This window comes from Fistularia commersonii, chromosome 22 (genome assembly GCF_037954325.1).
Source record: "Fistularia commersonii isolate RoL2024-O1a breed Wild chromosome 22, RoL_Fcom_v1.0, whole genome shotgun sequence".
NCBI classification, from domain to species: domain Eukaryota; kingdom Metazoa; phylum Chordata; class Actinopteri; order Syngnathiformes; family Fistulariidae; genus Fistularia; species Fistularia commersonii.
In genome coordinates this window covers 11080001-11107699 of record NC_141305.1, presented here as the reverse complement: position 1 = coordinate 11107699, position 27699 = coordinate 11080001, and the positions used below count along the sequence as shown (strand labels likewise).

Below are 27699 nucleotides of genomic sequence, written 5' to 3'. Positions count from 1 at the left end.
AGCGAGCTTAGAAAGAGAAAGGTGAAGGAACTAAAGTCCCAGTTGTCCGGACAGCAGTCATTTTTCACACAACATACTTCAAAAGGGAAAGCGGTGACCGAAGCATCGTTCCGGGTGAGTCACGTCATCGTTAATAAGGCTGGCTGTAAGCAGCTACTGTCCGGACCATGCATCCCAGGCTGATTCAATTCAGTGCGAGTCGTCAGAGTGAACTTGGGTAATGACAAAAAATGTACATATCTATTTTGTGTTGTGCAATATTGGCTCATGCGGTTATGCAAGGCACATCAACATACATTGTACATATAAAGAATATTTTGTTTTTTTGTTGTGGGTGGATCATTTTGACTTGGTCATTTTATAAGTAGCTCGCATGGTGAAAAAGTGTGCGCACCCCTGGCTTAGAAGTTGCCCATATACTCCGGTGAGAATTTCAGGCAATGATCCTCAGCGGTGTTCTGGAACAACACCTAAGATGGCAGGTTGAATATATCTCAAGAAAGGAAACAAGCAACTGAGGGCATCAGCATTAGATCCAAAGAGCAAGTGTGTGTCAAGGACACTGTTTTTCAGGTAACATCTGATTCTTTTCTAAAAGTGACTTCAAAAGACTTGTGCTGAAAAGGTACCGGTTGCTATGGGAATTCGTTCCTTCTTGGCCTGTTCTTTTCTGATTTGCAACTCAGACGTCAGATATCCCAGGCCTGATACGGTGATGGTCCTAGTGAACTCGCCCTCCCTGTTTCGGCACCAGTATTTCTTTTCATATTTACATTTGCCATTTCTAACTCTTGAGCTGAAGCACATTTATCAGAGTTCACCACTTGACACCCCACCCTTGCGCGCCTGTTAAGCTCGGCATTAAAGCTCAAGTTGTCATCATTGTGGACCTTATTTCTCAATCCCACAACTAGATGATTGTGATGGCAAGTAGTATCTCTAAATTCAGTATCCATAGCGTGTGCCTGCGCAGACCTTTCTTTTCTAGCCCACCTTGCAATCCTGCCCCACAGCTGGCACTGTGCTAGGCAGCTTACTGTTCTGGACTTCCAAACTGCATGGAACCCCCTTTTAAAGTTCTCGTTGTAGTAGCCATAGATAATGGGATTGGCACTGGAATTGGAGAAAGCCAGCCAATGGGCAAAGGGGAAGATGTACGTTGCCAGGAGGTCTAGTTGGTCTCTGTCCAAACCTGTGTAGTCTGTCATCATCATAAGGGTCCAGAGTGGCAACCATGAGACCATGAAAAGCAAGTTCACCACGATAAGCATCTTTATCACCCTTATTTTTTTCTTTGATATCATCAGCTGACCACCCCTCCTACCTCTGCCCTGCACCGCAGTGTCAGTTGCCTGTGTCTCCCTGTTTGCAATCACAGATAAACACAGTTTCAGTCCAATGCTTCCGTACATTACGGTGATGATCATCAGTGGCACCAAGTAGATGTGAGCAAACAGAACTGCTGTGTAGATCTTTCTCATCTGCGGTTTGGCAAAGTTTTCGTAACAGGTGTACATGGGTAGCATGTGGTTAGGGTCATCATTGTAAACCATGTAGTGGAAAGGAAGTTTATCCACAGTCAGCACAACTGCAGCAGGACAGGTGATCACCATTGCCAGCGCCCAGATCAACCCAATTGCTATCTTTGCAGCAATTATGCTCAGCCTCGGTTGCAGAGGAAAGACGATGCAATGAAACCTGTTGTAGGAAAGGAAATGGGTAAGATTTAAAGATGTTTGTGAAACAACTATTAACAAATTAGTCACATAATTCAAGAAACACTTAAATTATGACTTATGAATTGTGACGTTTTCTCAGGAGACAAAACCTGAAGGCCAAATAGTGGGATTTATGAGAGGCCAGTTAAGGTCTGACTGAAATGGCCTTAATGTCCTTTTTAGCTGCAAAACTATGAATGTTAATAATTTCTTCCATTCCTAGCACCATATCTTCAACAATATCTATTCACAAGGTTTTTCCCTTATTATAGTTGAACCATATGTAATTGTACGATAAATGTAGAAAGGCAGAGAAAAAAAAATGTTATAAAAGGATTTTTGGGGATTGAAATCATCAATGCTAATCCCCATTAATTATGTTTTTTGCCATTTCCACTAGAACAAGGGTTTGACATTATATTCATTAATACAGAAAACAAGATAAGCAAGTAAGAACTTAGTGTTTATTCATTTTGTGAGTAAATGTTTAAATTATTCAAACAACAGTGACTGTTACAGGCAGCTATGTATTAATATTTGCTTTTTCTTCATTCACTTTTGTTATACCTGTTTGGGTTAGCAAATTGTTAAGAGTCTGTGGCTATCATACATTTGTATAATTCATCTTCTGCTTCACCTTCAAAGACAGTATAATGCTGGAGTGGGAATTCTTTATGTATTACCCCTCAATAATAATATCTAATATCGAAAAGATATGGTTTTCATTTCAAAGATCATGCCGCAGAATAACTGGTATGGATGATTGAATGCTTGACTTTGATTTAAAAGAAAAGAAACAGAAAACAAGACCCGACACAAGTCCAGGTGCCTACCATGACACATGTCAGGAAGCTAAATATAAAAGTGTTGTGTCAAAAAATGGTTAGGTAATTGAAAATGTCTAATTATTTTGACCCATCCACTTGTTTGTGTGATATCTTATCGAGAGCCTGTTTTGTTTTTTTTTTCTCATGTGATGTATATTGCTCAGTGGGAACCGTGTGACCAAGGTAGAAGGATTTTGCATGAGATTGAGCAGCTAAGCTAATCACTCTGTTTACTTATAACAGGTTCTCTGCTTATGATGTATCGATGATTAGTCAAAAGATGGTTGTGGAGAAAACACTGTCATTCAGCCAGGAAACATATAACAATAATGTTATATATAGTGATATAACCAAATGACACTTCAAATATTGGTAAATCCTAATTTAGAACTGACCTCTCAACAGCGATTGTCACCAGGGTGAAGACTGATGCAGACACGGACACACCTTGCACAAAACCACTCATCTTGCAAACCGCTTTGGAAAATGGCCAACCTGTTGGGTGGAAATGGAAAAAAGAGGGAAAAACGGTATAGAGAGAAGTTCCAAGTGAGTGTGCTTGAATATTTTCAGGTTTTCTACTGATGATTTTGTTGTCTGACAGTCTTTATTGTGACGTGGTCTAAAGAGAAACATAATGAGTCTTCAAAATGCTCCTGATGAATATGTGTGTATTTCTAGGTGTCACCTTGACAACCGCTGCAGAAATTTTGAGCATAATTTTGATAAAGATGAGCATAAAGCAACCTTTGTTGCTTTATGCTCTATTGAAATTGAGCATTTTCCCCATTTGTTTGTTCCCTTTTATTGGTAATTGTTAGCTTTACTAAATAACTGCAGAAGAAAATGTGGGTTGCATTTTAGCATCAGTTCAATTAATTTTGGCTACTGTATTTCTATGAAAGACTATTGACTGATGCCAGCTATTTGTCTGTCATGGCAACCACAAGACAACCCTTCAGAATCAACACGGAGGATGTTGGTGAAGAACAGATCGCTGTAGGGCAGGATTTGGCAATTAATTTTTACAAAGGGCCATAAGAGAAACCTGAATGGTGTTGGAGGGCTGAACCACCAATAACAGAAAAGCAACATACTTTTATAATGTGAATAGAATAAATGTTTTTTTCATTCATATCCTGATTGACCTCACGCCCACCGGACAGGGACACAGGCCGTGTCCGAATGGAAAGACAAATGGCTTCAATATTGAGAAAAAGAATCAGTATAATAATGATTATCATTATAGTGATAAAAGTAAAAAGCTGTAGTTGTTCATTTTAAATTACATTGCAACCCCTCCATAGACTGGAAGGGCAGAATAGAAAAACAATATCCCAAATTTGGCTCAGGTCTGGTGTTGGTAGTGCTATGCATCACAGCTCATTCATTCATGATAGGGATTGTGATTACCAGCTCAGATTGAAAAGAAATTAGTTGAAGTTTCCACTCTGTGAGTCTGAGCCTACCTCATCATCACCAGAGGCCTCTGCATCCTCCTAATAAGCGTCAATTTTGAAACCTTCCCCAATGACCTATTGCACATAGAATTTCAAATGAAAGATATTTTTAAACATTAACCGATTTTATTTGTTTCACAGTACCTTAAACAATGTTTTCCTTGCATCAGAATGTGCCAATAATCAATGAAAACCCATTGAACATGATTCATGGAACAATAGGAGCAGAACAAAGTACTGCATATGTATTTTTGGTTCAGTGTACTGTACACGTGAATTTGTGTGAATCAATGAAATGTGTCAGTTCTAATCAGTAAAAGGGGATAATTCAGCTGGTGCTCCCAGGACAATATGTTTGACAGTAGTTTCTAAAGCTGGTCTGTAGGCAGCTGGTGTTATCTAATCTTCTCCCAGTTCAGGTCAGAAAAATCAGAAAATACTTCAATAGCCAAATGCACAATGTACACAGGAATTTGATTTAGTAAGTCAAGCTCCTTATAGGAGGAAATTTAATGAAAGCAGAAAGAAGTTATAATAAGAAGAAATATAGAATACACAAATAAAAGTACAAATATACAATATACATATACATATATATACTGTAATTTCCGGACGATAAGCTGATGCGGCTAATATGTTGGGTTTTTTTTTTTGGGGGGGGGGGGGGGGGGGAACGAGCTTCATGCCGCTAAAACATTTATCCTCGTCACATCGGACTCATGAAATGACTGGGAAAATCTGAGTCCGTTCAATTCCGACACTGAAGAACTCTGGCGGTTTTAGTGCGCAGGAGGAAGCCCAAGATAGTGATCGGCTATCATGAGGAATTGTCGAGGAGCGTGATGGGTTTTGATCAGGCAGTGAGCAGGGTGAGATGGGTCCCCCAGTATCTTTCTAGCTTGTGGACTGAATCTACCATCGTGCAGAATAGCTCACAGTTAATATTGGCAGCACATTGATGTGGAGGATGTAGTTATATTCCTGACTCATGGGGCCCTCTCCCATCTGAAGGGTGCAGGAAACATTTTGAGTAACATTCTTTGACTTCTCCAGAGCCTTTAAAAGCATCCAACCCACCCTCTTGAAGTACAAGCAGCTGGGTACGGAACTTCACCTTGACATCACTGCCTGGATCTTGGACTGCCTGACAGGACGACTGTGGTATGTCAGGGTGGATGACTGTTCTTCTGAAGCCGTGGCGTGCAGCCCGGGTGTGTCCCAAGGTATTGGCTTGCCTCCGTTCCTCTTCACCCTCTTCACTTCAGACTTCCAGCACAAATCCAGTTCCTGCCACCTCCAGAAGTTCTCTGATGACTCTTCCATTATTGGATTCATCAACAGCAATGAGGAGGAGGAATACAGAAGTCTAATTGAGAGTTTCGTTAAGTGGAGCAGCCACAACCACCTTGACTCAGCCTCTCCAAGACCAAGAAGGTGGTAGTGGACTTTAGGAAGAATTGGAAGAGACCTACACCAATCAGCATCCAGTGATGAGGTGGAGATAGTGGACTCCTACAAGTACCTTGGGGTCCACATTAGCAATAAACTGGACTGGTCACATAACACTGATGCCCTCTACAGGAAAAGTCAGAGCAGGATGTTCTTCCTGAGGACACTGAGGTCGTTTGGTGTCTGTATTGGACTCCTCAAGACCTTCTACCAGTCTATGGTAGCCAGCGCACTCCTCTTGTGGGGTGTGCTGGTTGGGCGGTGTCAGGACCGGCGAGGTCAAAAGGCTCAACAAGCTGGTGAGGAAATCCCGGTTGGAGGTGGGACTAAGCATGGACAATCTTGAATCTGTGGCCATGGGGAGGGTGAAGGACGAGCTGGGAGCTATCCTTCTCACCCCCGTGGTAATGAGCTGTGACTGATGGAGAGCTCATTCAGCCAAAGGCTCATCCCCCTGGTACAGAACCAAATGCTTCAGACGCTCCTTTGTGCCCATGGCCATCAGACTGTATCACAGCAGTCTGGACACCACACAACTCTGACTGGCTGGCAGTGCATCTGTGCTACCACAACCTCACTCATTAACACATGTCGTGTCCTCATTCTGTTATCTATTTCAATCATCTTGTTTATTCATATCCATATCTATTGTTATTGGGCTGCTGTGACAAAAGAATTTCTCCAATGGGGATCAACAAAGTATTTTCTTTGTCTCACAAGCGCCTCACAAACATGCATGAGAGAGTATAAATAGATGTATCGCTCAAAAGCCGATTTAAGATGCATACATATTGAACATTAGCGCCTATAGAAGGTGATGGTGGACTGAAAAATGAAGAATTGCAGGTAATTCTTATACTTAAATTAGTGAGGCATGAAGAAAAGATTGAAAAACATTGCAGCTTGTTCATGTAATGCTAAAATATTGAATGGAGAATGGGCAAAAAACAAGCCCTGTATTAATAGAAATGAGGTGAGACAAGAATTTTAATTTTAATTGAAGGAAGCTTAAGGCCACGCGGTTTGCTCATAACTTTTGCAAATGATAAATTTCTGCCACCGCTGTCTTATCATCTGTCTCATTTTAGCCTCTCATTGCAGAAATTGAGTGGTGTGTCGTAAGGTTTTTTTTTTGGTTTGTTTTTTCTCTCAGCCATGACATTTTAAGTGAGCCACTAAAAAGCCTGCTGGCTAGTGGTTCTGCAATCTCAGACACAAAACATTTTTTTCGTAAGCCCCCTGACAGTTGATGGTTTACTACTCTCCACCCTTTTTAATACAATAGAAAGAAGAGATAAAATTAAAACCTGATGGGCAAAAAATACAATTTGTTACCATTTTTATTGTAAAGAATAATCCATCCATCCATTGCCTACGACTTATCCTACTCAGGGTCATGGGGGATGCTGGAGCCTATCCCAGCTGCCATCAGGTGAGAGGCAGTTAACACTCTGGACTGGTTCAACTCAACCACAGGGCCACATATACAGACAGAAAACCATTCACTCTCTGTCGCACATCTGGACAATTTTCCCAATTAACCTTCTGCATGTCTTTGGACTGTTGGAGGAAACCAGAACATGCAAACGGCATGCAGAAAGGTCCCCTGTCAGAATCAGACCAGGATTTGTACTGTGAGGCCAAAGTGCTAACCCCTGCAACACCTTATTGCCCACAAAAGAATAATTGAAAATGATAAAATTGTCATTCATTTTCAGTAAGATTCCACCTTTTTTTATAAAGTACATTAGAACAAAATGTAATTTCTTTGGCTCAGAGCAGTGACAAAATCATTATATGTGGTGAAAATTGAAATGAAGGGAGACAGTTCATTGACTTATAGTAATGTACTGAATAGACCAAAAAATAGTTAAGATATAAATTATAATTATAAATAATAAAAAGGTTTCAGTATATTGCGTATATTTGATAACTAGTGAATGAAATTACTTTCACACTCCTGAGTATTAAAACAGAATGGGGTCAGGGTGGGGAGTGAGGTATTTCTATTTATACAGTCTTATGGATTGAGGTCCCAATGCCTTTCACCCCTGTCCCAACCAACAGCTGCAGGGACTTCCAATCATAGGCTTAGCAGGCTCTTGGCTATAAAGAAATGGAGCTGGTTAGGATGCTCAGTAGAGGGTAATAACTATCTGTTATCAGTGCCCCGGGAACCTAGGGTGGTTGACTATTCACTGCTGCGACATCAATGAACAATGCAGTATGACTGGACTGGTTCCCCATCACACAGTGTGCTATTGCTTTGGCATATTCACACAGTAAATGAATCGGTTTTACATTTGCACCATTTGCGTCTGAAAACCAACTACTTGCAGTAAGTGCTTTAGAACAGCAGTTTTAAGAGACTGACTAAGGGTCATACCATTAGTAGCTGAGGTGAAAAAAGAGGGAGCATCAATCATAGAATATATGTGTAATTCATTAATTTAAATGAAATAATTCTTCATTGAATGGATGTTGTGGGAATGGTGTTGCTGGTCTCCTTTCTCTCCCATCAAAGCTTGCAATTTTTGTTGTGGAGAGTCACAGAGCATTTCTCAAGTGCTCATCAGTGTCCTTATAAACTGACAAGGTCCCTGATCCAAATTAAAATCCAAATTCAATAATAATAATAATCCTAATTCTAAACCTGGCACTTGCTGTCAATCCTCCTTTTGTCCTACAGGGTGGTCATGTGGTGGAATCAATTTAGTATTGCAAGGAAATAAATTACAAAATGAAAACAAAATGATTGAAACTAATTTCAAAAATGCTAGGACCTCTGTTGCTGCATATGTCAAGCAACTGGTGTTACAGAATGCCATAGGCTGAATTTTGTCCATCTCCGCTGTAGCTATTTCTTCTTACATCTATTAAGATGTGTTTTATTGTTGCTGTTCTGTTTAATATTTGATCCAACATGATAAAATGCCAGTGGTGGGCCATCAGGGCCTGCAAGGCCTTCTCTGCTGGCCTAAAAAAATATCTGAATCACAGATGATAATTATATTTTGTCCATGAATACCAGTTGGTGACATCAAAGCCCTCTAGCAGGCTACAGCAATGTCAGCGTATTCACACCCTCTGATTGGATAGTCAGAGACCGGACTATTGTATTAGCGAGGAGAAGCGTACTAGCGAGCTACGAACAGAAATATAGTTGTGTTTGTTTAATATCGGTTTTATCAGCCCACAATGGCTGCAGGGGGAGAAAAAATGGTTATAGTTGCTAATATATTGTTAAAGCCATTATCTAGATGGAGTTTTGAAGAAAAGCTGGACATAGTAAAGAAAGGTCGGGCAACTCCTTAGCTAGCGAACCTGTCACAACCAGGAAAAGGATTTGTCCGACATTTTCAAGCCACAAACTATGACCAGTATCCCTGGTTCACAGGCTGCAAATACTGCAAATTGTATTGCTGGGAGTGCTTGGAGCTGAAGCGCACGGATTATCTGTGCGACAGAATAATTGAACTCTTTTTGAGGAAAGAAAGGAGGGTGGATTTTGTCTTCAAATGATCAGAATTTTTAGTGAGTAAAATTATGCTAGTTTCCTAAATAATACTGCAAATTTATAAGGTTATTATTGGTGCTTTTCATTTGTCGCAACTGTTTCCATAAAGGCATTTATTGCGGCTACTGTCCGTTTTTGTGGCTCCCGCCACGGGACCGTACTCACAGTGTATTCATATTTCATTCAGGGAAAGACGTCACAATGATCAGGAACTGATCGCAAGAATGGCTCATTCAAAGTCAGGAAATACATTTACGAGATATCCCGGGTCAGAATGAATGTCACCCCGAGAGCATCGTTCACCTTCTCTGCACATCAGCTGAGACGCGTCCAGCGAATAGCCGAGGAGGCACGGTCATTTTATACCATCGCCTCAACGGTTGGGTTTACTTCCTAATAAGGACTTGTTTTTCACACTCTGGAAATTTGGGCACTTAGGGTGCCGGACCGTGCCTGGACAAAGCCACATGGTGTGAGATCGATTACATGTGGGGCCTGTCAGTGGAAGTGTACAGAGTTGGGCATCCCTTTGTCGTTGCGTGATGTGTTCCCGTGGGCGAATTTTAACACCACACGAGTTATCTATCTGCCATGCACCTCTCTTTCCACTGCATTTCTGCATTATAAGATGGCTTTTATAGCCATAAAGTAATCATTGGGTGGTGGAGTGATTTGGAGCACTACTGAGGGCCTAGGTGTAAAATGCACCGCCCACCACTGTCAAATATATATATATATTTGCATCTATACATGACGAAAGCATCTGTTACCTGTAATGAGGTTGTCCACAAGAGTTGTAGGGATACAGAATATGCCCACCAGGAGGTCACTGATCGCCAAGTTGAAGATAAAAAGGTTGGTGACTGTGCGCATACGCCGATTTTCCATCACAGTCACACAAACCACTATGTTCCCCACCATACAAAACACAAAGATGAAGATATAGGCCAAGATGTAGCAGGCAGCCACATAGGGTGAGTGCTGATGGTAGGGGAAGAGGGTAAGATTAGTGATGTTCACAGGTTCCTGTTGTGAGGTATTGAACAGGGCTGCTATCGCGGATGACTCCGTCAATTCCAGTTCGTCAGCCAACATGCTGTCCAGCCTCTCCATTTTTTTTGTGGTAGAAATGCTGTAGAGAAACAAAAAGAGATGTTCACAATTTCAATACAGAAATAGAATAGAAATAAATATTGAATTACTGCTTTTTTTTCTGCAAAGGTCCTTCAAGTGTAGTTCCACAATTATCTCCAATAAGTGGCTAACAAAAATTGATGCATATGTACAAAACATTTTGCATCCCTTGTTCAAGGTAATGTCAGCAGGCATAGCGGTGAAATGTACTTAAGTGGATACGCCGTTTCCTTACGTTTTGGGGTTGTGTCGGAGTACAGCAGTCAAATGTATTGTTTCACAGCCTTATCAAATATTTGTTATACAACATGGCCATCAGTCTACAAGCATTGGCAAGATCTGGGTCTTCATTAGTGCTTTCATAAGGAATCTGTGATAGATTGATTTAAGAACATGACAACAAGATAAGATAAACTTTATTGATCCCAATAGGGGAAATTCCTTTGTCACAGCACCATAACAGTTATAATGCCAAAGAAAAAGAAAAAAGAAATTATTAAAAGAATTAAAAGAAATTATGAATATAAATATAAAAAGAGAGACAGAAGGCAGAAGATAGCAAGACATCCACAATTAATGGACAGCAGCAGCAGCAGCAGCAATATCAGGGATAACAATCGACACATAAAGGAACAGTAAGGGTGAAAAATTCACAACCAGAGCTATATGACAATAGCTATAGAGTGACAATAGCAATGACGAGAAAAAAATAAATAAACAAAAAAAAAGGCAGATGTGTGCGGGGTGGGACCAACAAGGTTAAGAAAGACAGCAGACTTAGGGCATGGCGTGTGACGTAGTGAAAGGGGTAAGGTAGTGATATTGTGGAAGCGGCACAGATGCACCTCAGGCTGGTCAGAGTTTTGTGTCGACCAAACTGTTTGAAGTGTTCAGTTCTGCACCGGGGTGGGATGAACCGTTGGCTGAAGGAGCTGCCCATCAGTCCCAGCTCATTGTGCAGGGGAGGGGAAGGATTGTCATGGATAGCTCCCAGTTTCACCCTCCCAACTGCCACAGAGCCAAGATGGTCCAGGTTCAGCCTCCCCACCGAGCGGGCTTTCCTCACTATGTTACTGAGCCTTTTGACCTCACCAGTTCTGGCACCGCCCCATCAGCATACTATACCGAGGAAGAGTGCGCTGGCTACCAAAGACTGGTAGAAGGTCTTGAGGAGTCCGTTTCAGACACCAAATGACCAGTCTCCTCAGGAAGAACATTCTGCTCTGACCCTTCCTGTAGAGGGCATCTGTGTTGTTTGAGCAGTCCAGGTTATTGTTAATGTGGACCCCAAGGTACTTGTAGGATTCCACTATCTCCACCTCTTCAGCCTGGATGGTGATTGGTACCTGTTTCCTCAGATTCTCCCAGAAGTCGCTGTTCAACGCCTAGTTCAGTTTCCTCCTCAGCTCCTTCTGGACCGCCCTAATGGTCCGTTGGTCCTTAGCCATGGAGGCTCTCTTTTTTTCTGTTCAGAAGGACTCTGGTGTCCTTGTTGATCCATGACTTGTTGTTATTGCAACATCCGACTTATTTTGATGGGACTATGTCGTCCTCACAGAATTTAATGTAGTCTGTTATGCAGCGGGAGAGGCCCTCAATGTCTTCACCAAAGTCCTTTTCAAAAATGCTCCAGTCGGTGACATTGAAGCACTCCTCCTCTGTGGCTTAGGACCAGATGTTCACAGACCTGGTGCTGGATGCCTGCTGCTTCACCACTGGTGGGTAGGCAGTGTCCAGGAGTAACAGGTTATGGTCCAAGTTGCCAAGAGGGGGGAAGAGGGGAAGAGTTGTATGCATCCCTCACGTTGGCATAGAGGAGGTCCAGGGTTGTATTCCCTCTGGTTACACAGTCAACATTCCCTGTAGACATGCTGGCTGTTGACAAGGGCTGCCAGTTTGTTGGTTTTGTTGGCGAGTCACCTCACGTTCCCCATGATGACCGAGGGCATGAAGGTCTTGCATCTCCTGTCCCTCTTGGTCCTCTCCCTAACCTTCGTGCAGGTGTGCCTCCCCGGCAGGTGCTCTGCCATACCTCCTCTGGGATGCACACTGCAGGGAGTCTGTCCCCTTTCTCATTTGGAGAAGTTCCTCCCGGCTGTGTCTCATCTTTTTCTTTAGAATTGGCAGGGGGAACACCTTGGCAAACAACACAGTGCACCAGAGGGATCACTATTTAACTGCTCTGGACTCATGTTACCTGGGGATGGCTCTTGTAGCCACCCCATTCACATTATTTTCACTTAAACAGGCAGGTAATATTTACTTTCTATCTTGATTTTTAAAGTATTGGTTATATTGGTATTGGTTAACAGACTGAAATGTAACTTTACAGTTCAAGTTATTGATCTCCAGAAACCAAATTTATGTTGTTATTGTTTAGGTCTTTCCTTCTGTCTGTATCTTTATTATCGGACAGATGCATTCAAGCAAGAGACAAGATAGGTTTACCGAGGGGCATACTCTATGTTTTGCTTTTTCTGAGGTCACCTCAGACCTGACTCTTGACACTTGGCCACAAATCCCCAAAATTGTCTGTGAAAAGCAGATAAGCAATCTTGAAGTCTCCATATGAGGAAGCACTGCCAAATGACGTTGCCTAGAAATCCTGTCAATGAGGATCAAAAGCTGAGCCAGTGACAGAGGGCAGACTTAGAGGAGCCCCAACTTTTTGTGGAAACAAACACTGGTGACCTCCTGACCACAGCTCTGGTAACCCACCTCCCTCTCTGAAGATCTGACAAATGACCAATCAGCTCTACCCTGGTGGCCAGTCATTCAGGGGGTCACATGTAGAAACATAAAATCACTCCCTCTCTCATTTACATGTTTGTGTTTCCAATAAAGCTGCAGCACGTCTTTGGATTGTGTGAGGAAACTGGAGTGTGGTGGTTATAGACTGTTTCTCTGAGCTTTCCCTATGCTGGTTGTGGCACACTTGTTTCGGATCTTTGTTTGAAGCAGTATGAGACTGGTGCGACTTTCAGCGACCCAGAGTGGGAGGATCACTTGTGCGCCCTCTTCGGACAGCATGTTCCTTGCTGCCGGGAGTTCCTCCCTTGAGCCTTAGTCCATCCCTCGTCTACCTTCAAAATTAAACCACGCCCAAAAAAACAACTTCCTGTTTTACCCTGTCTGCTTTTGTGTCCAGACCTACTCTGTCTTGACACAGGGAACCCACAGGAAACCCACCCAGGCACAAGGAGCATATGCAAACTCCACTAAGACTGCACCCCTCGCAGAATCAAACCAGGGAACTCCTTGCTGTGAGGAGGGAAATGCTAACCCCTGTGTCACTGTGCTGTCCCAACTCCTAATGAATTGTTAATCAGTTTTAAGTCAGAAATATTCATCCAATTATTTGTACATTCAAGCTGAGTAAGAGATCTCATTAAAAGCGGAGGCTTCCTGAAATAAATCGCAATGCTTTCTCCTTGTTTTCCTTCTTGAGTACTACTATCTTTATGTCAAATTTTCTTCTTCATAATCCACATGATATTTTGTCCCCCTCCAGTATATGATATGGAAGCCCTCAGTTTTTAAAAGTACTCTCAAATATGTTTTCATCTTTCCCAAGTTGTTGATTGTATCCTCAATTTAGCCTTTAGCTTGCGTTTCATACATAACTTCTAAATGGTACATATATATATATATATATATATATATATATATATATATGCATGACTCTATTTAATTTGTATTTTCATTTACAGTGAGGCTGATATGTTGCAGCCCCACTAATCCCTAAATATCCCCTTGCTTTGTCACGTGCCCCAGAGCACCCCAGAGAAGAATAGTTGGTCATAGTGTTTAACAGAGAAGGGTTACATTGGTTTAACAGATGGAAGGACTCAGAGGTGGGCCTCTTTGATAGAGATGAAGTATTAAAGCTTCATGGGGATAAGGGATGTTACAAGGATAGTGAGTACCGTCTACTTCTTCATCTCCTCCTGTTCAAGGTAATATATAATCATACACAGGACATGTTCAGACTTTAATCCCTGTCTTTCAAATATGATTTAATATTCTGATGGTTTTCCTGCACAGAAATATTTCATAACCTGACCTATTTCAAAATGCATTCGAAATTCTTTTCAAAATTCACTCTTCCTTGGCACCGTTAAGTTTGTATACCTCCGGTGTAGAAGGAAAACAACAGCCCTGTCCTTCAAAACTTGCTGTGCTACTTGTCCTTTTGGTTCCCTCTCAAGGCCTACCGTATATGGATTTGAATTTAGGCCTGTCATTTATCTGCACAAATACTGGCTACAGTGGGGTAAAAAAGTATTTCGTCAGCCACCAATTGTGCAAGTTCTCCACCTTAAAAATATGAGAGGACTATAATTTTCATCATAGGTACATTTCAACTATGTGAGACAGAGTGCGAGAAAAAAATACAGAAAATCACATCTGACTTTTAAAGAATTTATTTTCTAATTAGGGTGTAAAATAAGTATTTGGTCACCCACAAACACGAAAGAATTCTTTCTGTCATAGTTGAAGTGTACCTATGATGAAAATTACAGGCCTAAAATCATCTTTTAAAGTGGGGGAACTTGCAGAACTGGTGGCTGATTGAATACTTTTTGCCCCACCATATATACAAATGATAAGTAGATATATAAATTGCTTTGCAGAAAATATTGTTAGATCATATAAGTCAATCAAACCCATTTAAATAATTGAACAACCAGCAAGTCATTAATTCTATAATGCTTTGTTCACATACCTCTTCCTTGTTCAATGAAATATTTCTAAATACATGAGCTTTTTCAGTACCTTATAATATAATTTAGATCGTTGAGTGATAAATGTTAAAACACATCAACACCATTCCATCCACCTCTTCATCCTGGCTATTCTCTATAACATTCTCGTAGTAAGATCAGCAGTGCATCCAGTAAACATTGAGAGAACCCAGGTGGGAGAATACGGGGCAAAAAACAAGGATTCCCACAATTAGCCTTCAAAACAGGGTATTTCCATGATTTGTCTTGCTGTTGGTATTTGAGTATAGTAATGACCATAAAGTGGTTGTAACTAGTTACTTTAGTAGGTTATGAATATCTTCTTCTTATTCTTCTTCGTCTTTCAGCTTCTCCCTTCAGGAGTCGCCACAGCAAATCAACTTTCTCCATCTAATCCTGTTCTCTGTATCCTCCTCTCTCACACCAACTACCTTCATATCCTCTCTCACTACGTCCATAAATCTTCTCTTTGGTCTTCTTCAAGACCTCTTGCCTGGCAGCTCCAATTCCAGCATCCGTCTACCAATATATTCTCTATTCCTCCTTTTTACATGACTGAACCAATCTCAGTCTGACTTCTCTGACCTTCTCTCCAAAACATCTAACATGTGCTGTTCCTCTGATAGACTCATTCCTGTTCCTATTCATCCTGGTCACTCCCAAAGAGAACCTCAACATCCTCATCTCTGCAACCTCTAGTTCTGCCTCCTGTCTTTTCGTCATTGTAACTGTTTCTAGGTCATACAGCAAAGCGGGTCTCACCACTGTCTTGTACACCTTTCCTTTCATTCTGGCTGATAGTCTTCTATCACATAGTACCTCTGACACTTTTTCTCCACCCATTCCAACCTGCTTGGATCCGTCTCTTCACCTCTTTTCCACACTTTCAGTTGCCCTGGACTGTTGACCCCAAGTACCTGAAATCCTCCAGCTTCTTGATCTCCACTCCCTGTAGCCTCACTGTTCCACCCGAGTTCCTCTCATTCACACACACATATATTCTGTCTTGCTCCGACTAACTTTCATTCTTCTCCTTTACAGAGCATACCTCCACCTCTCTAGATTTTCCTATACCTGTTTTCTGCTCTCACTACAGATCACAATGTCATCTGCATACATCATGGTCCATGGAGATTCCTGTCTAACCTCATCTGTCAGCCTGCCCATCACCATTGGGAACAAGAAGTGGCTTAGAGCTGATCCCTGATGGAGTCCCACCTCCACCTTGAACTTCTCTTTTACCCCTACAGCACACCATACCACAGTCACACAGCTAGCGTACATGTCCCGCACCAGTTTAACATATTTCTCTGCCACTCCAGACTTCCTCATACAATACCAGAGCTCCTCTCTTGGCACCCTGTCATATGCTTTTTCTAGGTCTCCAAAAACACAATGCGGCTCCCTCTGGCCTTCTCTGTACTTCTCTATTAGCATCTCAACGCAAATACTGCATCTGTAGTACTCTTTCTAGGCACAAAGCCATACTGCTGTTCACAAATGCTGACTTCTGCTCTCAGTCCAGTTTCCACCACTCTTTCCCATAACTTCATAGGATGGCTCATCAACTTTATCCCTCTATAGTTGCCGCAATTCTGCACATCCCCTTTATTCTTGAAAATAGGCACCAACACACTTTGTCTCCATTCTTCAGGCATCTTCTCACTCTCTAAGATTCTGTTGAATAATCGAGTCAGAAAATCTACCGCTGCCTCTCCTAGACACTTCCACACCTCCACGGCTATATCATCAGGACCGACTGCTTTTCCACTCCTCATCCTCCTCAATGCCTTCCTCACTTCACTTTTACTAATTTGTGATACTTTGTGGTCTACAATTGTCACCTCTTCTGCCCTTTCCTCTCTTTCATTTCCCCCATTCATCAGCTCTTTAAAGTACTCTTTCTATCTTCCCATCACTCTTCTAGCATCCGTCAATACATTTTCTTCTCTATCCTTAATCACCCAGACCTGTTGTACATCCTTTCCATCATTATCTCTCTGTTTCGCCAACCTGTATAGATCATTCTTACCCTCCTTTACCTTACGTTGTATCTCCTTGTACTCCTGTCTGTTCTTCAGTCCTCTCAGTATCCCACTTCTTCTTTGCTAACCGCTTTCTCTGTATATACTCCTGCACTTCCTCATTCCACCACCAAGTCCTGAAAACCATACAACACTCCTCCCTTTTCAGTTTCAATCACTTTGTCCTCTGCTCTGCCTTTGTCCTCTTGATCTTCCTTGTCATCGGAGTCATCCTACAAACCACTATCCTACGCTGTCTAGCTACACTCACCTCCAACAACTTTTTGTAGTCACTGATCTCTTTCAGGTTACCTCGTCTATACAAGATATAATCTACCTGCGTGCTCCTAACTCCTTGTGTTTTTTCTGGAAAAAGGTGTTCACTACAGCCATTTCCATCCCGTTTTGCAAAATCTACCACCATCTGTCCTTCTGCATTCCTATCCTGTACACCTAATCTGGCCATCACTTCTTCATCCCCTCTATTGCCTTCACCAACATGTCCACTGAAGTCTGCACCAATTACCACTCATCTCTGGGGATATTCTGCATCATTTCATCTAAGTCATTCCAGAACTTCTCCTTCTCTTCAAATTCACATCCCACCTTTGGGGCATAGCCACTAACAACATCGAGAGTCACACCTTAATTTCCAGTTTCAGACTCTTAAGTCTATCTGACATTCTTTTCACCTCCAGAACGTTCCTAACAAACTCCTCCTTCAAGATAACGCTAACTCCATTTCTCTTCTTGTCAGTACCATAATAGCTCAACTTAAAGCCTGCTCCTAAGCCTCTTCCCCTACTACCTTTCCACCAGGTCTCCTGGACACACAGTATGTCCACCTTCCTTCTCTGCATCATGTCGACCAACTCTCTACCTTTTCCTGTCATAGTCCCGATATTCAAAGTCCCTACTCTCAGCCCCAGGCTCTTTCCTTTCCTCCTCTCCCTCTGCTTCCCAACACGCCCTCCTCTACTTGTTCTTGTTCTTCGACCCACAGTAGCCCAATTTCCACTGGTACCCTGTAGGTCATCAGTACCAATGGTAGTCGTTGTTAACCCGGTCCTCGACCGATTCGATATGATGTGGTTGACTCACATGTTTTGTTTTGGCAAAAGTTTCTCACCAGATGCCCTTCCTGACACAACCCTCTGCCTTTTTCCAGGCTTGGGACCGGCTCAGGGAGACACTGCTCCGTGCCCCCCTAAGGCAGGCTTGGGGAGCCACGGGCCAGTGCCGCCCTGAGGCTGCATTAGGTTATGAATATAATAAATACTTATACTGTTTACAGAACACCTGTGTAGCAGACAGCAATGTTATTTCACATAACATTGATTCAGTTAATAAATTCTGATTAATAAAATCATGATAGTGATTCAAACTTGAGTTTGTCAGTATTTTGCTTAACATTGAAAGAGGAGTTATACTGTATCTAGAGACGACACGGTATTTTTGGGGTCTAATGTTCGGAAAGCTCCAAACAGGCACAGATTAACTTAGTCGTCAAAAGAAGCACACACACCCTGAAAGGAAGCTGAAGCAGCTCAGCAAGGCAGTCATTTACTCATTCAGTCATATAATCTTGTTTTGACGCTCAGTCTGAAAAGAGAAAGAAACCTTTTTAGATTCTACACTTTTATTGTGGTATTGAAACATCCAGTTATGGCTCTTCAGTTCTAGGCAGTCAGTGGATGTTCCATCATGGGCTGGGTTCACATCTCCCTTTCTGTCTTCATCTTCGTGTAGTTATTTCTTATTCTGCGTTCGTCAAAGTTGTTTGCAATAGTAGTAGTATAGGAGTAGAATACTATTTGCACAAACTGCTTTTTTTTACTGCTATTACAACCACCTGCTGCCATTACCACCTCTCTATATAAAAGGACCACATTATTAAGGGAATCTTTCTTCAATTTTCTCATCAGGTGCCAGCAGCAAAAGAGTTAAGCCTATTCCAATTATCATAGCTGTATTAAAAGCAGATAGAAGAAGAACTCTGTTATACACAGTGCAATTTAAATGGATTTGCATGACTGAGAGCACCTCTTTTTTATCGTGGCTTCGGAAATTTAATTTATCTGTGTCTTTATTCTTACCTCGCTTTCTCAACAACTCATAAGGCCAAAAACAAAACACCAGCCAAGACACCTGGACAGTTGGAGCGTAACATGGATACTTGAATATGGTATGTATGGTATATATGGTAGATATGCGTGTCTAGAAGAACAACATAGAAATTTCCTGTCAATGGAAAATCGAGACTTCAAGGCCAAGTATTCAGAGACCAAAAATAACCAATAACAAGCAAATCAGTTGATTGGGTGAACCCCTGATTTTTTTATTTCATTTAATTTAAATTCTTATTTTTAGGTTGTTATACTTTGCAACCACTCACAGCAACATCTGTGTGGGGTTGCAAAAAGGCAGTGATTTTAAAAGAAGGTCATGAGCTGTCTGTATACAGGCCCCTCAATAATGGATGCGACTGCGCCAAGCTCCTACTTTTAGTTGGTAAGGAAATCAAACAATAGTATGAATATAGCTTGGCATTGTAAATGAAAAATTCAGCAATAGTCACACAAAGAAGACCTTGATGCATCATTAGTGTCGGCCCAACAGTAGGACGCTGTATATAATGTGATGCCATTCAGGTAAACATTCAGAACATTAACAGCTCCTGCAGATATGCAATTAATTCATCAATGTCACCATCATGTCATTAAATTAGCATGATGCACCTCCTATGTATTTTTGTAAAGGAACAAGCAAGCTTGATGCATTTAATATGTTTTCCATATTATTTTAAATATTCAACCATTCTCTGATGCAGGTATGGCCCTAAGGCATGAGTCAGAGACAGACTAATTCCAGCTTGCCAATGGGGAGTCTAAAATGTCAAATTCAAAAATGACAAAAAAGTCAATCATGTCAAACCTGCAGGAGATGGGATTCACTCTTTTTTTTTTACTCAATTTCAATATGAAGTGACTTTAAGCAATGTCATTTGAAGACTCAAGGTTCTGAGTCGTCATGAAGCGTGAGAGAAGAATATAAATTGTTTCCAGATGTAGAGTAGGTAATTTATTCACTTAACAGCAGCGGTAGCCTCAGTCCACAAGGGGAAACACACGTATATGTATATCTACCTGCGACAACAGCAATGAATACTTGCATCACCGGGATCAGTATAGAAAATGGGCAGTTTAAAAAAAGTGTCTTTGCTTTGCAAAGTATTAGATAATCCAAGCCATTAGTTTACTTTGTTTATTCATTTAACCTTTATATAAGAACTCAGTTTTTTGACAATGAGACCTGGCCAAGTAATGTACTTGGCCATATCTCATTTTGGAAGTGAATACTGTATATAACTGCCACACCTCCTTAAGCTCTGAATAGCCCCTTCTGTCGTCATGACACAGTCAAGCTCTCTCTCTCTCTCTCTCTCTCTCTCTGTCTCTGTCTGTCCCTCTAGGATCTGGCTTTTCTCAGGTCTCCAGGGGTAACCAGGAATCATGCACTGATCTTTTTCCAGTCTCAGTGTTTAATTAGCTCATATGTTTCTGATTACATCCAAAGGTGTTGCAAGCAATATTTTTGCTATTATGTTGGTTGATATCGTCAATGTTTGGAATACCTGCTATTGTCAAAAAATAAGGTTCTTTTGCCAGCTTACCCTGTGATAATTAGACTGTAAATACTGCATATAAATAAAGTGTAATTTTGTAAGACATTAAACAATTGGCAACGTAGTGAATGGACTAATGGTAGCAGTTAGTGTTGATACAGTCAGACAGACAGCATGCTCGTTTCATTACATTTCATTTTTAAAATGTTTAGTCAGAGTTATTATTAACGTCCATCTGTTCGAACGGACTCTTTGAGATCTTCCACACTCAAATCATCCCAACAACAAGATCATTTTTTTTGCATTACCACTTTAATGAAGAAATAAGGATACCTGGGTTTTTAGCCCAGTCAATAAATACAAGGAAAAATTCATTCATGTTCAATTTCTGTCCTCTAAATTACTTTTCAGTCATCAACAGATTTTCAGTGACCTGTTTTTCTTTCTTTCTTTTATTTCTTAAATACCTGTTAGGCTTCTAGCCTCAAAGGGATTCACCTGTCCCGCAGTTTCCCTTCTGCTATATTGTGATCACAAACACTGAAATTGAGCTTAGGCCTCCACTTACATCAATACCAAATTTGGCCTTGCTTCTTCACAACAACAAGGCTAATAAAGCAAAATTTCTGGGTGATTGGAACTGAGAAATTAAAATGGTTAAAGGTAGTCAACTCTGTCTGAATACATCGATACATGTCTTTACTGTATTCTTAATTAAAATATACTAAATGTTTCCCAGCCTGAGAGGACTTGAAACCACCAAAAGCAGCTCAGACTGCTTCAATTAATTGCATAGCTGATTATCACCACTTTATTTACAATCAGTTACAGCGTTTAAATAGCTGGGATAAATGGGAAAGACATGGCAGGGATAATTAGTTTTTACAGGTTGTACTACTCCTATAGGGGAAATCTGCCATCATTTTTATGACCATTCCAGACTGCACAGTTTTTCATGCCAAGAAAGAGGAAAAGGTCCACTGCTGCAGAGAAAAGTACAGCTTTCACTGCTGTCGATGATTTATTCATAATGTACTGTTTATCCTGCACTTAGGGTTGCAGGCATACTGGAGCCTATCCAAGGTGTCATTGGGCGAGAGTGGCCGGGCACAACTTGGACCAGTCAACAGTCAATCACTGGGCAACAAGCCTCCTTTTATTCACATTTTTTTTCATTTCACAGTTTTTTCAGTTGACCTTTTTGGACTGTGGGAGCGAACCCTGACGAAACCCAAGAAGACACGGGGAGAACATGGAAACTCCACACAGGAAGGAACCATGCTCCTTCGTCATATTGAAGCACTAAGTACTTTGTCAGGGTGCCGCCTGGTGCTGATATCCAAATTGTGCATAAAAGTGAAGAACAGAATTGGTGACAAAAGGAAGCTCTGGTGGAGTCCAAACCCTCACCAGAAACAAATCTGACGTATGACTGGAAATATACACCAATCATACAAGGACCAAACAGCCTGTATTATAGGGTCCGGGACCCCATACTCCCTTGGCACCCCCACAGGATTCCATGCTGAGCACAGTCAAATTCCTTCTCCAGGTCTACAAAAAACATAAAGACTGGCATACTCCCATCCACCCTCAAGGACCCTGCTGAGGTTGTAGAGCTGGTCCACTCCTTCCATGGCCAGGATGAAAACCCTACTGCTCCTCCTGGAGCTTCCTCTCTGACATCACAGAGTGGACTTTTCAAGAGCCAAAAGGTGTAAACCTGGGTTGGGTCGTGGGAGCAGCAGCCGGAACAGAGAGGCTCTGACTTCCCTCTCCCTAGCCACTTGGTCAAACTCTTCTGGGGGCATCCCAAATATTTCCAGGCCAGCCAAGAGACATAGTCTCTCCAGCATGCCCTGGGTCTTCCCCGTCCTATCCTCCCAGATAGACATGCCAGGAATACCTCACCGGTAGGCATCCAGGAGGCACCTTGACTAAATATCCAAGCCAGCCTCATCTGACTCCTCTCTATGCGGATGAGAAGCAACCCTACTCTGGTCTCCGGGTGGTGCACCAGAATCTCCTCGAAGCCCACCGGAAGTCATGCTCCATGTACTCCCTGAACTCCTCCCATGCCTGAGTTTTCGCCTCGGTGACATCGGTGACAACTGAAGTCGCATGCTGTTTGGCCTGTCAGTACCAGTCAGTTGCCTCTGCAGCCCCACAGGCCAGAAAGGCCCGATAGGACTCCTTCTTCAGTTTGACAGCATCCCTTGCCACTGGGGTCCACATGGTGTTTGTTAATGACAATCCGTTACAAGCACAGAAGTCCAGTAACAAAACACCGCTCTGGTTTAGATCTGGGGGGCCATTCTTCCAATTACGCCCTTCCAAGTCGCACTGTTGTTGCCCACGTGAGAATGAAGTCTCTCTCTGTAGAATGAGGGAGTCTCCAGTAAGAGGGCTCTCTAGCAGCCTCTGTAGGGACCACAAGAAGGGTGGGTAAATTGCTGTTGGGTGCTTAGCTGCAAACCCATCAGAACCTGTCCCCCCACCTGAAGCCGGAGGGAGGCTACCCTCTTGTCCACTGGTTGAACCCTAACATACAGTTGCTGTGTCGGGGGGACAATTAATATGCCCACACCTGCCTCTGGGGCAACTCCAGAGTAAAAAAGAGTCCACCCCCTCTCAAGAGGCCTGGTTCCAGACCCCACACTATGCATTGAGGTGAGTGCAACTATAACTAGTCATAATCTCTCAGTCTCGTGCACCAGCTTGGGCTCCCTCCCCGCGAGAGAGGTGATATTCCATGTCTCTCGAGACAGCTTCTACAGCTGAGGGTTGGACTGTCAAGGTTCCAGCCTCCGGCCACAGCCTGGCTCACACTGCACCCAACCCTCTTGGCCCTTCCTATGGGTGGTGAGCCCAGGGTAAGGGTGACCCATGCCATCCTTTCGGGCTGTGTCTGGCTGGGCCCCATGGGTGCAGGGTTGGCCAGCAAGCACTCACTATCAAGCCCCGCCCCCGGGCCTGGTTCCAGGGAAGAGCCCCGATGACCCGCGTTCGGGCAGGGGAAAACTGGATCCAAGTCCTGTATTCGTCATGCGGGGTTCTTCTGATCCGTGCTTTGTCTGGCCCCTCACCTGGCACCTGTTTGTCTTGAGTGACCCGTCCAGGAGCATAAAGCCCCTGACAACATAGCTCCCTGGATCACTGGGACAACACACAACACTGGCACAATAAGATGGCAGCTCCAGGAGTTGCTCAAGGATAGGAACATAGTGTGCAGAAAACTGCACAACCATGTCACCCCGAGGGAAAAAAAATCAATACCAAACCTCTCAATATTATTTTCAAATCCTGTGTTATCCCGCTGTCCTAGCCAAGCCTTTACCTCTACTTCTATTGCTCCCCACTCCTAAACAGTCTGCCTGTGCAGACGGCTTCACAAACTACACAACTTGTTGAAAAGCAGCATGGTTTAAGCCAGGAGTTTCAAACTTGAGGCCCCTGGGACGATAGTTTGTGGCGCCCATCCTGAGTTTGATATGTATATCACTTTACAGTGTTGTGTGCGGAGCTGAATGAACCTACCAATCACGGTGGGTATATGGCTCTCAGGGTTGGGACATTGGCTGGGCTTGATGCAAGCAGAAAACCATTTCTCAATGAGTGGGTGTTACAGCAGCCTCGCTATGGAGTGCTTTCTTCCATGCCTGGCTGGCTGCCTCCTTTCTATAGGGCACACGCGGACATTCGTCCGAGTGTGCTGCATTCACAACACTTCTAAAATATATTTTTTTAAGTTGTCACCCAGTGGGACATTAAATGTATATATGTGTATATAAAAATATAATTTTACACACTCGTCAATAGCACTTAGCGACTTCATATGAGGTCTCTCTGACAAAACAAATCAAAGTGATGTGTATGCCGAGGGATAAAGGAAAAGTAAGGAACTCAATGCAGCCTAATATAATCTGCGGCAACATAGCGACACCCGTCCATCAGCAATAATCCGGACCAATTACAGGGTTGCACCGTTATTTTTGGGTCAGTGTTTTTTTAATTGCATTGCGCTATTTGCATTGTATTTGCATTGCCTCACACAATGAACATTACATATATTTCTATATGATGTAAAAGTAGTCAAAACAAATTATACCAATAACAGCAAAAAGGAATAAAAAAGGAGACTGCTACCGGGCTTTTATCCATCCACATTGAAGACATCAGCCGAGATAGAAAAGACTGCAATTTTAACAGAAAAGGGGTGAAAATAAAATCCAGCACTGAATTCATGTGTGCCATGTTCTTGCTAATTTTTTAAATGTTTGATTTAGTCTTTATCTATTCTGCTTATCCCAGCTTAACCTTGAGCTGGTAACTAGCTCTCATTCACACGTCAAGACTACTTTGTGTCTCAAATTTTTATTTTGGGTTATGGACAGCAAACAATATGCTTGAATAAATTACTGAATGGATATCTTTTCCACAGGGAACAGCAGTCCTGCAAGAATGCAGTATTGCCCTCACATTTTTACTGATTTTTTCCAGACTTACTGTTCTGTGAAAACCTGAATACATTCTTTGACAAAAATCTTAAATGTGTCTGCTTTTCTTACTTAAAACTGACAATATGATCACAGTTGTTAAACTTTCATGTTTCTATTACATGTGATTATGAGCTTAGATCTTTGTAAGAATAGAATAGAACAGCCTTCACTATCATTACATTTGGGAAACAACAAAATTGGAATGTCGCTCCATGGTGTAGGACACAACAACAGAAGGAGAAGGAAATAATCGACAATATGCTAGACAATCTAATAATAAATAATGAATAAAATGCGATGCAATAAAAGGAGATGTGTTACTGGAGCAATCAGAGGTGCTCATGTAAACAGAAGCTCTTGCAAACAAGCTGAGTTACATTGCAGTAAATATAAATATAAATATGTGGAAGAGTATAGGAGAGGCTGCGATAGAGTTTCTGACTAGATTATTCAACAGGATCTTAGAGAGTGAAAGATGCCTGAGGAATGGAGACGTGGTGCGGTATGCTGTAAGGGTAACAGAGAAGTTCAAGGTGGAGGTAGGACTCCATCAGGGATCAGCTCTGAGACCCTTCTTGTTTGCAGTGGTGATGGACAGGCTGACAGATGAGGTTAAACAGGAATCTCCATGGACCATGGTGTTTGCAGATGACATTGTGATATGTAGTGAGAGCAGGGAGCAGGTTGAGGAAACTCTAGAGAGGTGGAGGTACGCAAGACAGAGTATATGTGCGTGAATGAGAGGAACTCAGGTGGAACGATGAGGCTACAGGGAGTGGAGATCAAGAAGATGGACTATTTCAGGTACTTGGGGTCAACAGTCCAGAGCAACGGAGGGTGTGGAAAAGAGGTGGAGAGATGGGTTCAAGCAGGTTGGAATGGGTGGAGAAAAAGTGTCAGAGGTACTATGCGATAAAAGTCTATCAGCCAGAATTAAAGGAAAGGTGTACAAGACAGCGGTGAGACCAGCGATGCAGTATGGACTAGAAACTGTTACAATGACGAAAAGACAGGAGGCAGAACTAGAGGTTGCAGAGATGAAGATGTTAGTTCTCTTTGGGAGTCACCAGGATGGATAGGATCAGGAATGAGTCTATCAGAGGAACAGCACATGTTAAATGTTTTGGAGAGGTCAGAGAAGCCAGACTGAGATGGTTTAGTCATGTACAGAGTAGAAATGGTGAATATATTGGTAGATGGATGCTGGAATTGGAGATGCCAAGCAGGAGGTCTCGAGGAAGACCAAAGAGAAGATTTATGGACGCAGTGAGAGAGGATATGAAGGTAGTTGGTGTGAGAGAGGAGGATGCAGAGAATAGGGTTAGATGGAGAAGGTTGATTTGCTGTGATAAATGCAAATATGTGCTGCGGGTAGTAGTATTTTAAGGATGAATGGTGAGAGGTATGTAGAGTTATAAGAGGTTTGTAGTGTGGTGAGTTATGTAGGGTTCTGCTTTTAGTTGTTGAGTGTGGTGATGGCTTTGGGGAAGAAGTTGCCCCTGAGTCTGTTCATGTGGCATCTGTACGCTCTTTAGCACCAGCCAGTGGACAGCAAATCCAAAAGTTGGTTTCTGGGGTGGGCATTGTCTTTTATGATGTCCAAAGTGTTGTTTTGGGCTGTGTCCATCACTCTTGCACATCTTGAATACCACACTGTCAAACAATATGTCAGGACGCTCCTGATGGCTGCTCACTAGAAGGTCACAAGTAACTTCTCGTTCGGTTGTTTTTCCTCTTGAGTACCCTCAGGAAGTGGAGTCACTGCTGGGGCTTCTTCACCACTGCCACTGTGTTGGCAGATGAGAAGAGGTCATTGAAGATGTGTGCCCCAGATTCCCCAGGAATCTGAAAAAGCTAACTTTTTCAGATTAGCTTTTTCACATGTTGTGCTAAGCTACTCACACATTACATTGTGTGTTTTTCACACATTGTGTTTTTTGCATTTTGGATATGTGCGGAAACATATCCACACAAAATTCCCTGTTTGTGTGGATATGTGTACACCACTTTTGCCACTTTTGGGGAAGACTGCCATGTATGATGATTGGGAGAGGATAGGGGCTGAGTCTGGCCATCATTGTGGGTGGTTTATTAAAAAGTGATTTATCCAGTGGAAGATGGGGGTCAAGACACCCAGGAGAGACTGCCTCTCCGCCAGGGGACCTGGAATGAAGTTTTTGAAAGCAGAGTTGAGGAGCACCCTTGCCGTAGTTCCATGCGTGCTCTTGGTAACTCAGTGCAGTGTGGAGCTTCCTTGGTGGAGCAGTTTTGCCCCCGTAAGCAAACAGGTGTGGTCAAGAGATGGGGGCATGAGGAACCTGATTTGCTGCGAGACTAGTCTCTCTCAGCACTCCATGACTGGGATTATGGTGGACCATTTCGGCCATGCAGGGATGATAGCTTGTGACAGAGACATGTTGAAGATTGAAGAGAAGACACTAGTGAGCTTCCACTGTACTCCCGGTTGGAGGACCCACTAAGGTACTCCATCAGGGCCATTTGCTTTCCTTGGGTTCACTCTCCCCATCACATGTTGCATTGCATGTTCATGGAGTAGCAGTGTGTTGTTCTGGGGGTTGGCATGCGTGTGCTTGCAAATGGGTCTGTTGGTGGGTCTGTTGAGTCCCTGAGAGCCTCAAAGTAGACCAAGGAACAGTTGAGTTCCTTGGCAAGCAGGGCATTGGCCTTTACAGATATTTTT

General features: G+C 42.5%; 1 protein-coding gene across 1 annotated transcript; it reads right to left on the bottom strand.

Annotated features, from left to right (window-relative positions):
• Window positions 1-401: 401 nt before the first annotated feature.
• npffr1l2 (neuropeptide FF receptor 1 like 2) lies at window positions 402-22394 on the bottom strand. Its single transcript, XM_086169218.1, has 8 exons — window positions 22269-22394; window positions 22091-22178; window positions 12097-12241; window positions 9742-10103; window positions 2941-3040; window positions 1377-1698; window positions 1038-1331; window positions 402-470 (listed from the first exon to the last, which is right to left on the bottom strand). Exons 1-8 carry the CDS (start codon window positions 22392-22394, stop codon window positions 402-404), a joined length of 1506 nt encoding a protein of 501 aa, XP_086025344.1.
• Window positions 22395-27699: the final 5305 nt, after the last annotated feature.

Coding starts and splice junctions, on each gene's coding strand:
- npffr1l2 (XM_086169218.1), bottom strand. CDS start 22,394: ATGTCTATCTGGGAGGATAGGACGGGGAAGACCCAGGGCATGCTGGAG. Junction 22,179..22,268: donor AAGTGGCTAGGGAGAGGGAA/GTCAGAGCCTCT, acceptor CTGTGATGTCAG/AGAGGAAGCTCCAGGAGGAG. Junction 10,104..12,096: donor GGAGGCACACCTGCACGAAG/GTTAGGGAGAGG, acceptor GTTTCTCTACAG/CATTTCTACCACAAAAAAAA.